Source organism: Hippoglossus stenolepis, chromosome 5 (assembly GCF_022539355.2).
Source record: "Hippoglossus stenolepis isolate QCI-W04-F060 chromosome 5, HSTE1.2, whole genome shotgun sequence".
NCBI lineage: Eukaryota > Metazoa > Chordata > Actinopteri > Pleuronectiformes > Pleuronectidae > Hippoglossus > Hippoglossus stenolepis.
The window spans coordinates 22,113,393-22,126,997 of NC_061487.1; the positions used below are offsets into that span (position 1 = coordinate 22,113,393).

Genomic DNA, 13,605 nt, shown 5'->3' on the forward strand with positions numbered 1-13,605 from the left:
TACGTATGGTATCCTTCCTTTAACCTATCATAGCTGACTTGTTATTGTAAGAGCTGAACCCCACCTCCACATTCTTGTTTCATAACATGAAACACTCCTGCTGTCACATGCTGACACTGGCAAATGTTTAAACCTGTCTTTGTTTGTATAAAAGTGAGCCGGAGCTGGCACAGTGTTTGTTTATGACATATCGGTATATTTGTTCTGTGTCCTGGAGGCCTATCTCCGTCTCTAGCATTACTACATTCTTGTGTTTGTCTTCACCTCAAGTCCCAGCAAGCCCCAAAAATGTTCACTGCACCAAGGACGCAGTTCTGAGGGAATAGAACCTGCAGTAGCCAGGCCTAATCTCTCTCTCTCTCTCTCTCACACACACGTTTCTCTACACCTGCCGACGCGTTTCAGTCACACTATCAACCTGGAGTCTCATGTTACTCACATTCCAGTCTGCGTTTCACCTTTAATTGTGAGTCTCCAGCGGGAGTGGCTCTGGGTGACCTCAGGGTGCGGTGCGCCCTGAGCCGCTGCGCACTGCTGTGTGTGTGTGTGTCTGTGTGTGTCTGGTTGAGGGTGAGCGCATAGGTGGGATCTGGGACAATGGGCGTGTAGTGACGACGCACAAAAACAAAAACAGCCAAAGAAGAAGAAGAAGAATCAAACCGGACGTATTACATTTATTTTAAAGGTTTTTTAAAACTTAAATAAACATGTCCAAGCGCGTCAGACCCGGTTACTACCGACAAGAAGTCAACAAAACCTCGTGGGAAGTGCCGGATCGATACCGGGACCTGAGGCAGGTGGGGACCGGGGCTTACGGGACGGTTTGGTAAGTGGAAACCCTCCGATCACACACTGGGGCTTTTTAACGTGGAGCTCGGTGGTAACAAAGGGGCCAGATGGTGACATCCAGCGGGCCGACGCACGGTGCCACCGCCGAACAAAAGAAAAAAGTCTGTGCGCTCCGCTGAACACGCGCTGCTCCACTTCCTGATATGATGGAGACACTTGCACCGACACCTTCACCGCAGTCTTCCTCTCGTTCTCCAGTCTGCTCTTCGGGCGATTACAGCCCGATGAAGAGGGCACGACTCGAGGTTTAAACACACACACACACACACACACACACGCTCGCACCAAGTTTGTACTGATAGAGACACACAAGCTGCTCCTCGGGCTCCTTGCGCGTCTTTGTTATCGATGATGGACGGTGTGGGCGGGTCCCGAGCTGCCCCGAGTCCCTCAATGCGACTTAATAACACATGAACTACTCTGAGAACAACATGTGGACCCACACTAGCTGGAGATGGAGCCGCCTGCTGCGTGAGATCCCAGCTGGATGGAGCAGAGGATGGATTGTGTGTGTGTGTGTCCTTATAAACACTGACCTTTCAGGACCAGTAGACCCGGTGGGGACCAAAGCCTGGCCCCATAAAAACGTCATGGCTTAGGTCCTGGTTAAGGTTTCAGGGTTACATATGAGTTGGTCATGGTTAAGGTTTAGGGACAGCTTTGTTTAGACTGTCCATGATGAGTCAGAGTTAATAGAAAGTCCTAATGAGTGCAAAGCTGTGTGTGGTCCAGGTAATACTCGTGTTGTGGGGACCTAAGTCTGTTTCAACATTATGGGGACTTGTCTTCCTTATAGGGACAAAAGCAAGTCGCCATAAGGTAGACCATTACATTTTAAAATGAAGACACAATAAAGGTTAGGATTAGGAGTTAGGATTAAGCAAGTAGTTACTATGGTTAAGGTTAGAGTAAGTGTCCAGGAAATCAATGTAAGTCAGTGTAATGTGTGTGTGTGTGTGTGGGGGGTGGGGGTGTGCAGCCACATATTTTAACTATAGTCAAATTCCTGATCAGAAGATAAGAAATGTATCATCTGACCGAATGGATTTTCATTATTACTTCCTCATGTCGTGGGATCAGATAATCTTCTTTGGAAGTTACCCATAAAGTATATTTATAAATATATCCTGTGTAATATTGTCTCAGAGCCTCTGATGTGTTGTTACCCGCAGCTCGGCGGTGGACTCCAGGACAGGAGGCAAAGTGGCGATCAAGAAGCTGTACCGACCTTTCCAGTCCGAGCTCTTCGCCAAACGGGCCTACAGGGAGCTGAGGCTCCTCAAACACATGAAGCACGAGAACGTAAGAGCCAACACTCAGAAAGTCTTTATATTACTCATACAGTAGAAAACATGTATGTGTGATACAATAACGACCAGAGGGACAGAGGATCACGTCCTCCCGGGTGATTTACTGTATCGTTCTGTCTGATGCAGGTGATTGGCCTCTTAGATGTGTTTACTGCTGACCTCTCCCTGGACAGATTCCACGATTTGTAAGTAGACTTTATGCCCCTGCCAAACACCACAGGATCCAGTTTCCATAAACGTGATTGTTTTTGTTCTCCTTCTTCTCTAAGCTACCTGGTGATGCCGTACATGGGGACGGATCTGGGGAAGCTGATGAAGCTGCAGCGGCTGTCGGAGGAGAAAATTCAGTATTTGGTTTATCAGATGCTCAAAGGGCTGAAGGTGGAGAACCCTGCGTCGATCATATTTACAGTTTATCACCTCGGTTGATCTGTTCTGTTGATTAAACCCCTGTTGTATTATTTTATTGCAGTATATCCATTCGGCCGGTATAATTCACAGGGTAAGTTGTTTAGGTGGATATTAATATACCTGGATTTATATGTGTGAGGTTTAGAATCATACATTCTTATCTTCTTATCTTATTTAGGAGGGAGTTGTTGTTTCATCGCTTCCTTTTAATGTTTGCAGGACCTCAAACCAGGAAATCTCGCCATCAACCAAGACTGTGAGCTCAAGGTACAGCTGCACACCATGATACCTCAAAACCAGCAAAACACACAAGCTGTCTTAGTTTTAAAATACTTCATTTATGCCGTTCCGATCAAAAACCGATGATTGATGATCACCAATTCTACGTCTTTAAGTCCCATTTTTTCGGCCTTGATGTGTAGATGTCTGACTCTGCCCTGTTTCTGTTCATGTCAGATTTTGGACTTTGGTTTGGCGCGGCAGGCAGACAGCGAGATGACGGGCTACGTGGTGACTCGCTGGTACAGAGCCCCGGAGGTCATCCTGAGCTGGATGCACTACACTCAGACTGGTATGTTGAGCTAATTAAAGGACAGAAGTTGAACACGCTCTTATACCCTTCAGTTGTTCAGTGCTCCTCATTAGCACCAGAGCCTCTTCATCTGGATTTGATGTTTTGTTATCCTCGACTTCCTCCAACTCGAGGCGTCGGTTTCTGCTGTGATTTACTACATTTCCCACAATGACCTTTGAAACCTCCGGAGGACGCGCTCCGACTTGTTGCTTAATTAATTTTTCTAAAAATGTCTTGTTGTTGTTGTGCCTTCTGGGCTTTTGATGCCACTGAGACATTAGCAGGTTATTTATTCCTCTTCTATGAATAATTATATAATTCATCCATCCATCCATCATCCATTTTCTATACCACTTATCCTGTGAGAGTCATGGGGGGCTGGAACCAATCACAGCAGACTTTTGGGGTGTTTCCTGGACAGGTCGAGTATCACAGGGCCAACATAAAGAGACAAACAACAATTCACACTGCACTGCCACCTGGGGGCAGCTGTGGCTCAGGGGGTAGAGAGGGTCATCCACTAACCAGAAGGAACATGGGTTAGATCCCCGACTCCTCCAGTCTGCATTTCAAGGATACTTCCCCTGTGCCGACAGTGTATGGATGGTGTGTAATAGAAAAGCTCTGCGTATAGAAGCGTTGTGTGAATGGGTGAGGGTGACCTGTGCTGTGAAGCGTTTTGAGTGGGCGATAAGATTAGAAAAGTGTTTTATGAATACAGTTCATTTACAGACAAGGAAACTGGAGTACTTTGTAAAAACCCATTCAGACAAGGGCCTTATATATTTTACAGTGCTATTTAATACACTTTACATAGATGAAACATCTTGCTGGACAAAGTTAAACACTAAAACGGAGCAGGAGGAAAGACACAGTATTTAAAGCAGATGTAAAAGTGTGGTAGAGAGTTACAACTTAATCTTGGAAATCCAACATGGACAAGAAACCTTTGCACTTTGTTGCACTTTTGCTCTTTTATTTCTTCCAGTTGCTGCGCAGACCTGCAATATGTGAAATATAGACTTTTGAAATCCAGACTAGAGTCTGAACCTTGTTTTCTACACGCGAGCCCTGCTCTGCTTCAGTGTGACAAAGGACAGGAGTTTTTCAAGGCGCAGCTCTTCCCATGCCTACCAACTAGAGCATTTCATTCCCACGGGGAGATAGTTATAGTGGAAGGGGCCAGAGATGGAGAAGCCGCTGTCTCCCCAGGTTCTCTGTTTGTCCCTCTGGGGTTTGGAGAGGAGGTTTGAAGGAGCTGAGGGGCTCAGGTTTCCTGCTGGGGGGGGATGGTGGAGGAGATTGTTTTTGTCTTTATGTTTATGAATAATAAGTAGATGAAAAAGAAGAAGCTGAAGTAGAAGAAGAAGCCTTGTTGTATAGCAGATTAAAAAACTCCCAAAACAAGGTAGATTAAGTATAAAAAACTCTATTTATATTTATAATATAAATAAATACTATTATATTCAATAAATATTTATAAATAAAAAAATAGCTTGTATTATAATTGTATTATATTGAAATATGTTTTTAAACAATGCTGTGGTGGGTTTTGAATAAAAGCGGAAGTACTAGAGGTTATAAACATCTAAGTTCAATTGAGTCCAAATGTAATAATAGGTGATATCCACTAGATGGCGATCTTTTCACACTTTACAGACACTTTCACTCATCTTATTCTGTTGATCACTGGCCCGCTACGCCGTATATTAAATGCTTTATAATAACAATAATCAAGTCTGAAATGTGTGGAGTTCAATAACTGTGATTTCTGTCTCCTCTCCAGTGGACATTTGGTCTGTGGGCTGCATCATGGCCGAAATGCTGCAGGGAAAACCTCTCTTTAAAGGCAGCGACCGTATCCTTTTACCTTCCTGACCCTTTACGTGCACATTCACGTTCCCCACACACTTTAACATGCAGCCTGCAGGACACGGGTAAAGGTCAACAAGGTGCACCTGCAGCTATAGCAGCAACTACTGTTTGCTCTGTTGCTGAGTAATACAGAGAATGTAGGAATACATTTAGAGAGATGTCGTTTTCTGGAAGAATTACCGTTAAATGATCATCTGTGTGATTTTAATCACTTGTGACCCTTGACCCCTGTTCGTCAGACCTCGATCAGCTGACTGAGATCATGAAGATCACAGGAACACCAACTCAGGAATTTATGTCAAAACTAGAATCCCAGGATGTGAGTGCAGCACACGCAAATCACGCAAGAATTTAGAAGATTCACTCTGGTTTTATTTTACTGCCCAGTTGTGTCCCCAAGTTCTCCAACAGTGTAGGAACTGGAGGCACAATTTGGCACCTAATGATTTATTCCAGAATAAATGTCCCCGTTTCTTCTCAGGCTAAAAGCTACATCAAAAGTCTTCCCAAAGTGGAAAAGAAAGACCTCCAGAAGGTGATTTCCACAACTAATCCACAAGGTAGGACACTCTCAGCCTCATAATTCTGCCTGCGTTCAGTTTGACAGTCTATCTTCTAGTTGCCACTCTTTCCTTATTCTGTTTATTTCCACCTCCAGCCGTGTCTGTGCTGGAGCGCATGTTGCTGCTGGATCCCCAGAGCAGGGCGACCGCCACCGAGGCCCTCACGCTCCCCTACTTCACCGAGTTCAGAGAAACGGAGGAGGAGACGGAGGCGCAGCCGTACGACCACTCGTTAGACAACGCAGACCTGACGCTGGACCAGTGGAAACGTAAGGATGAAGGGAGGGGGGGGTCTGTTAGACTGATTATGGGGTAACACAGCCAGAAAGATCAGTGGAATAATAACAAGAATGTGGGGGAAGACAATAAGAGCATTTATGTTTTATTGATCAGCGTCCTGCTGTGCTTCTGTCTCCAGGTCACACCTTCACAGAGATCTTGTCGTTCAAACCCATTGTGCCAGAATCCAAGGAAACCTCACTGTGAGACACACAGAGTCGGCTGAGCAGCCGGGGACCAAACCTAACGAACACGTCTTCTTCATCTCCAGCGACAAAACCTCTCTGATCACAAGAATTAATGAATGATCACAGACTCTGTTCTCCCTCAAGTGCAACCTGCTGTGTTTTTGATTACCTCGCTGTTTGTCGCCGTCATCGTAAATCCCAGATTTCTTTCTTTCTAGCTTGACTTTGTTGCAGCAGCTCTACTTCCTGAGTCGTATCAGCACTTCCTACTGTGCTGAGGATCCTAACTCACACTTATCCCTGATATAAGTCGGATAATATCCAAGTTCAATTTCAGTTTTCAGTCAGGCTGGTATGTAAAATATTGGAGCATTTCATCAAATACCTTGCTCCTTACCTGTGAATCGAGAAATAACAGGAGACACAGTTTTTAGAAAAGTGAAATTCTTGAAAAAGCCTGGTGTCAGTCGTTTAATTTCCAAGACTTATTTGTATCTGTGGTTAAGGTAATAGATAGAAAAATGCTTCTTTAATCTGTGAGGTAATTCCCCGATCAGTGACTACATGCCCTTAAATTCCTTTAATTGTTGTGTTTGTGTGCACGTGTCGTCTTTGTATGTCTGTTGTGACCTCGTCTCTCCTCGCCGGGGCCTTAATGATAAAGATTGGCAGCTCTTATGAAATCCATCCCAGCAGGTTAAAGGCACAAACATTGTCTTTTTCAATTTTAAACCAAAAACAGATGAGAGAAATGTCACAATGTTGTTTTTTTATGAAACTGAAATTTGCACAAAACACATTTTCTATGTTGATCCGTGAGTGAATGTTTCTAACACCACCACTGTATTTTTTTAATATTAAAGATTCTCTTTGAAGATGATGCAAATAGTATTTTTTCACGAACAAATCTGATATATTTTGAGATTTTAAGCTTCATCTTTAAACACTGAAACGTGATCAGACAGTACAAAGAAAGATTAAATGAAGAAAATTGGTTCAAACTGATGTCTGGGGGGTGAGGGAGGCAGAGGATGATGAATTATCCTTGATTTTAATACAGCTACTGTACATACAAGTTATTCACTCTAGTGGAATACAGAATTACAGTATCAAAAACTGTTCCTTTATGTCCTTGACAAGGTATTCCACAACTTCAGTAGTGTATTTCAGTGGAATTTGGGGATTTACAACCGATTTAAAAATAATATCTAAACAGCAGAGACCAAGATATCCTGGAATGTATAAAGCTCTGAAAATACTGCTTTATTCTTTCTGCCTTGTTAATGTCTCAGTCTTACAAACTCCTCACCCTTGGTTAACAATACAGGATTGTACCGGTGACATTTTTAGGTTTATTTCTTCAGACTTCCACCAAAGACATGACTATACAGCTGATTCAAAGGTTGATTGGTTCTGACCAGGACTTGTCAAGTGGTTGGTGTGTCAAATTTGTGGGATTTACCTTTAAAATATTCTAATTTCAACATGAACGTCCAAACCGTTGTCCAGCCATGAAAACAGCTTTTTGTGTGGCACATGTAAATGAACACCAGGTGGCGTCATTGTAAACAAACTCTTGGTTAAATCTGTGATCAAGACTAAAATATATTCACAGATATTCAAGGTCCCTGGATGATGAATAGTAACGAGTTATGCATTGACTTTTCCTCTCGCTCCAGCAGCAGATAAAAGTTTTATATGATCCAGTGACATACTGTGTGTCTTTAATTTGGGGACCTCCAGATTTTCTATCATCCAAATGTCCAATTATTGGCTTGAATGCAAATCAAACTAATGCTATTCCCATCAGATAAAGCTGTACTTTGGGATGAATGCTAATTAACTAGATAAGGTGAACTATATGTTGAACATCACATTACATTGCTCCTGCTCATAGAGAAAGTGCTGCACATAGAAGCACCGTATGAATGTAAAACTGCACTGTGTTGTCATCAAGACTAGAAAAGCTCCACATGAATACAGATCATTTACTGTTTACACCTAAACTCCACAGACTGTGTATAAAGATGGAGGACAGAACTGCTCCACAAAAAGTGAAGCCAAAGAATCCCAACGGCTGCAGTACAGGCCATCAGTCCTGCCTCCTCCATGTTAACAGATTAGACATGGAACAAACTAAAAAGTCAAATAATTTCCGTCTCTTAGGTAGTTTCTTATCACGCTGATGTTTGTTCAAGTGGTAACTTTTAGTAAGTTTTGTTTGAATATGTTAGTTGATGCAATAGAAATGGGATGAGACGTCATGATTGGCAGCGGAGACTGACTCGTGATTGGTTGAGCGGCATGTATCGGTGTGACCTCGCTACTGTGCAGACTCTGGCTCCAAATTAGTATGATGGCAGCGTTCATATCCGGAATATTTGGGCATATGTGGATAGTGGGAGGAAGCGGAGACACGTCGTCCATCTTTATTTAACGTTAGCATGCTGACATAAGCACTTTGCTCAAAGAAGCAGATTTATTTGTCGCTGTTACAGAGATTTATTGTTTTGCATTAAACCCTGACAACCTTACTTTTGTAATGAGCGTGATTGATAACACGGAGGAAGAAATGTTTAAACAGATCGACTGTTTGCTTTGAGATTCTGCTCATTCCTCCTCGCACAGGACGTCCTCCACTGGCGGGTGTTGAATTTAACAAGCTTGTGACCTCCAGATCCTCGACTCCCAAGGGCGACTCCCCCGAGGACAGGCTTCCTTCCCGGGCCTGAGATCCTCCAAAGCAAACTCTGGGTGTAAGACCTGTCCTGGGTACACACACACACACACACACACACACACACACACACACACACACACACTGCAAACACAGGACTGGGGTCCTGCTGGATAGTTCACTGAAAAGTCAGAGAGTTCTGTTCCCACTGCAGACAGGAAAACAGAGGGGAAGGCACATTTTTTTACCCCACGATCCCCTCCTCACACACACACACACACACACACACACACACACACACACACACACACACACACACACACACACACACACACACACACACACACACACACACACACACACACACACACACCAGTAGCACATGGAAGGACTCCCTCTCTCTGTCTTGTTTGTTGACCCTGCGGTTTATTTTCAGACTACGCTGGGTTCAAGCCGCATACTTCTTAAGACACCCACACACACTTATTAGGTCACGTGTGTGCATCTGTACACACATGATATGCCTGGCATGCATGCATGTTGAAAACCCAGCACACACACACACACACACACACACCACAGACTGACACTGACTCAGGAGGGAGTACGTGTGGAATGGCAGCGATGCCCAAACACTGATCTGACCCGGGTCAGTGTCTTTTCTTTAAGTGGAATGTCTGCTATAGCGGTGTTTATTTCATGCGTCTGAGGGAGGCTCATCACCGTGAATCTCACCATGGTGAGAGGATCAACAGCATCTGCACTGACATTCTTCATCTCGCACACTCCTCACAGCTCATTTTGGTTCCCGTGCATGAAAGATTGATTGCGGTTCACGGTGATAGAACATTGCAATTTGTCTCGTTTGTCTCACAGAAGAAAGGAAACTCTGATGGCTAATGATTGGACAAATCAGAGACAACACGATCACTGCAGGAGCAAAACCAGCTCTTTATTTCCAATCCAAGGTCATTACGCAGGCAACAGAGGATCATTTATTCCCTGAGTAATCTGTGCCGTCATGTCCTCGCTGGAGACCAAACAAACAGGGGGAGTTTTACATAGAGGCAAAGTGAAAATCTGTCAACTTGCTAAACATCCTTCTTTTGTCTGTGTGCAGGCTTTTACACAGATTTATATTTCTACACCGTGTTTCTGTGTACACGATGTTCACCATATGAGTGTTTGCTTGGTTTCAGATGTCTGTTTGGATCCGTGTTGCTGCTGCTGCTGCTGGAGGCCTGTGTTTCCTCATTCAACATGTGTCACGGATGTTCCCTAAAATGATGTATTCTGGATGAGAGCAGGGAACTTTTTTTTTAGCACATGCAACTAAACAGAAAGAAAAAGGGTTGCGTAAAAGGTCTGTGCACCAAATGTGGATTCAGTTTTACTTTGGGGGGCATGCACACACTGCTGTTCAACAAGTCTCTTAAAAAGAAAAAATGTTTTCCACTTTCAAAAGAGAGGAAATGATTCTCAATTATTTCCCATGATCAGCAATTCTTTTTCCAGTTTTCCATTTGTCTGCTTCAGTGAATGGTTGTTTGCGTTTATAGCTTTCCTGCTACAGTATTTGTTTGTGTGTCTCTTCCAGTGTTTGTTTTTCAAGCAGAATTCCCAGTAAAGTGAGTCACGTGGCCCAACATACTGGAGCAGGGGTGGTTCTCCATCTTCATTTCTGTCTCACCCTTCGTCCCTCCGACCTTATTTTTCTGTCTTTCCACGTGCCTGAGCCTCTATCTCTGTCCTGATCTGTGTGAGACGTATACAGAGGTACACGTGTCTGTGGAAACCCTTCAGGAGGAGAGTATAGGATCAAACTCTAAACTCTGGAGGAAATTCCACAGGCTCACATAGAGCTGGTGAGCCCAGCGAGGGGGCACCAGGAGCTGGGTGGGGGAAAAAAGTAAAACGGAAGCATACTGGGAGGTTTAGGAAGTAATAATAACGCTGAGATACAAAGAGAAAAGCGTGAAGATGTCAGATTACAAGTGGAAGACAGGAGGGCAAAGAGGGGTGGATGAAAGTAAAGGAAGGGTAGACGAGGAGAGAGATGCTCGGGGCTCAGGGGAGAGAGCCTATCTCAGTCAGAGGGAGCCGTTTAGTTTACATTATCTCAGAAGCCGTCCACCCTCTGTTTGAAGAGCGCTGTGAAATCTGCGACGCAAAGAGTGCATGCCACAGATTGTGATCCCTCTCCCGGGACGACTCTCCGTCCATCTGTGCCGTGTTGACGTACGGGGTTGTAGTGTGTCACATTTAGAGGCTTTACGCTTCTGAAGAGCCCTCGAACCCGCTCTGACCCACAGCAGCGATGGGAGCCAGCTGCTGAACCCAGACAAATGAGTTTGCTCCTAAACTGAAGAATAAAAGGAGCCCAATGTTTTCTGTGTTACTCCCTTGCTGCTGGGGAGCTTTGGCATCTTGGACATGATATTTTTTTCCTCTGAAAAGAAACAACATATTGACAGATAGATGCTTATAAATATATTTACACTACATAAAACCGTTAATTGTATATGAATAAATCAATGTTTTAATTTGACAGCCGTCAGATTGTGAAAAGCAGATTCCCACCTCCGCATAAACACCCAACGTCCACCACAAACAGTAACAGCACTGCCAAGTATACAAAGATGACAAAACATAAGACAAAGTGAAAGATTATCTATTGTAAGCAAGGTTTAAGTTTCTTAAAGTTGATTTCCATGATGTTTTTGCAGGGGGTAACGGTGTAAATATAGATTTTAAAATGATTTTAAAACATGCAGATGAGGCGGAATTACTTATTTGTTCGATCCGAGTCTTGCCTGCCAACATCCTCCATGAATAAAGTTGGGTTGAGTCCACAAATCAATCAATGCATCTTATTAGCATGGAATGATAAACACTGCAGGAAAATCAGACAGAAGCTACAGGAGTGTGAAGTGTAGGACAACAAGTCCAACGGCATCTGTCCACAGGTCGTCAGGCTTGTGAACACACACGGCTCCTTCCCAGCAGTCGGACTGTCTGAGCTTTGGTGAACACAAACACACAATCCAGTGAACTCACACTGCTCGTTGTACCTTACGAACCTGTAGCAATAGTGCACTTCCTCTTTAGGACTAATATGTTGTGCAAAGAGCAGCAGCAGTAGCAGCAGTTCTTGGTTGTACACAATTTGCTGTAAATTAGCTAAAACATGAAGCGCAGATGAAAGTGGAGTTTAATCGTTGCTGTTTTTTACCCCTTCAAAGCTCTCAAATTAAGCCTCATCCATAAAATGCTGATAAGACGCAGAAGCAAATAAAAGCTTTAATGCTTCACCACAGCCCTGATAACACAAACACTTACATATACACTTGTGATTCCCGACATCAGAGAAACCATGCTGGTGTTTGTCGGCAGGAAAGCAGAGACAGGGCCACAAACACGACGTATCAAACCCTGACCCCCGCAGGCTTCAAAGGTGGCTGTTAAAAGTTTGTAGTTTCCTCACAGACAGAGAAAAGCAGCTTGAATTCATTCTGTGAAGCCAGATTCCAGTGGTGACAAGCTTTCATGGTGGAAAAAAACAATGATATATCAAAACAACCACAAGAATTTCTTGAAACATGTTGCGTAATCCACTTCTTTGTTGTCCGTTCGCATAATCACTGTGATCTGTTTCTCAATTTCCCTGCGTGGGATCAATAAAGTTGATCTTATCATGTAAGGGAAACCAGAGGCGGATTCCCTGATTGATTTCATGGTCAAGTGGGCACATGACCTCAGCGGTGACTTCACTGCGGGGTCGCAGCTTCCCGAACGTTATCCTTCACTACGAGGCCGATAAACCAGGCAAGACGAGGCCTCCAGCTGAGTCATGGGCAGGGCCCGGCTCTGGGGTGAGAGGGCACAGTATATCACGGGCCCTGTGCTTCTCTTGTTTTGCGTGGAGAGGAGCTGCTGCTGTGGCCAAGGTCAGAGGGAACGTGAAATGCCGTGCCGAAGGCTGCAGGAAGGGAACTGGGCCAGGGAATATGGCAAGATTAGCAAAATAAACATTTTCCTTTTAAAGTTCCCACCTCATGTGCTTATATAACTGAGCGTTAATGTCGCACAGCTTTCAAATTACGAATCGGCACCACGCTGAGTAGATGCCAGGTTGACTCCATTGTGTGTTCCCCCCCCCCCTTGCTAATGAAATGATAAATTGTTTTCCTGCTGTCTCTCATATGAGTGAGATGAAACACAGAGCCGGCCTGAAGTCAGGAAAATAAACAAGCATTATCGCACAATGGTGGATGAAAATGTGCCCAGAAGTCAAAGCCCTCAAAGACGGTTATATAAGCCTGCAGAACCTCCTGAGCCGCTGCAGCTTGATGTGTTTAGGGCCGATGATTGCTTTCAGTTGTACGGACTTACTCGGAAGACTGAGGCGAAACAGAAACTGTAGCATTTTTTCCCCCCTTACTAAAAAAAACAATCCTCGCTGAATTAAGGAAACTCTCGCAGACGCACATGTATCCGCGGTGTGGCAGGGAACAGAACACACTCTTCTTTTTTTTTTTTCCTAAGGGGGTTGGTTGATGGTGGCGGTGAGGAATGTCCGCATCTGTCTTGGGGATATTTTCTGTTTTATAGCTGTTTTTCTTCGGGATGCCAGTGAGCGCTGTGGTGAGAGCACAGGGCTGCGGGCCTCGTATCTGTCCACATGGGCAGGAGACACCAAACCAAACGTGGTCGCCGCAAATTAATAAAAAGCCACAATTGTGTTGTCTTTGTGTTTCTTTTTGTTCCTACAGCGACCGTGTGTATGACTCTGCTCTTGTTTATACGTCCTGCTCTTATATAGCAGGATGCTCTATAAATACCCACAGAATAAGTAATTTTTCTCTTTTTTAAATCTATG

At 44.1% G+C, this 13,605-nt stretch overlaps 1 protein-coding gene across 1 annotated transcript; it reads left to right on the forward strand.

Moving 5' to 3' along the window:
- The first annotated feature begins 384 nt into the window (after nucleotides 1–384).
- On the forward strand, nucleotides 385–6,924 carry mapk12a (mitogen-activated protein kinase 12a). The gene is made up of 12 exons (XM_035156018.2): nucleotides 385–826; nucleotides 2,022–2,151; nucleotides 2,286–2,344; nucleotides 2,429–2,540; nucleotides 2,632–2,661; nucleotides 2,790–2,837; nucleotides 3,027–3,141; nucleotides 4,931–5,002; nucleotides 5,259–5,338; nucleotides 5,501–5,579; nucleotides 5,678–5,851; nucleotides 6,001–6,924. The coding sequence occupies exons 1-12, from the start codon at nucleotides 708–710 to the stop codon at nucleotides 6,066–6,068; spliced, it is 1,086 nt and encodes a 361-aa protein (XP_035011909.1). The 5' UTR covers nucleotides 385–707; the 3' UTR covers nucleotides 6,069–6,924.
- The last annotated feature ends 6,681 nt before the right edge of the window (nucleotides 6,925–13,605 follow it).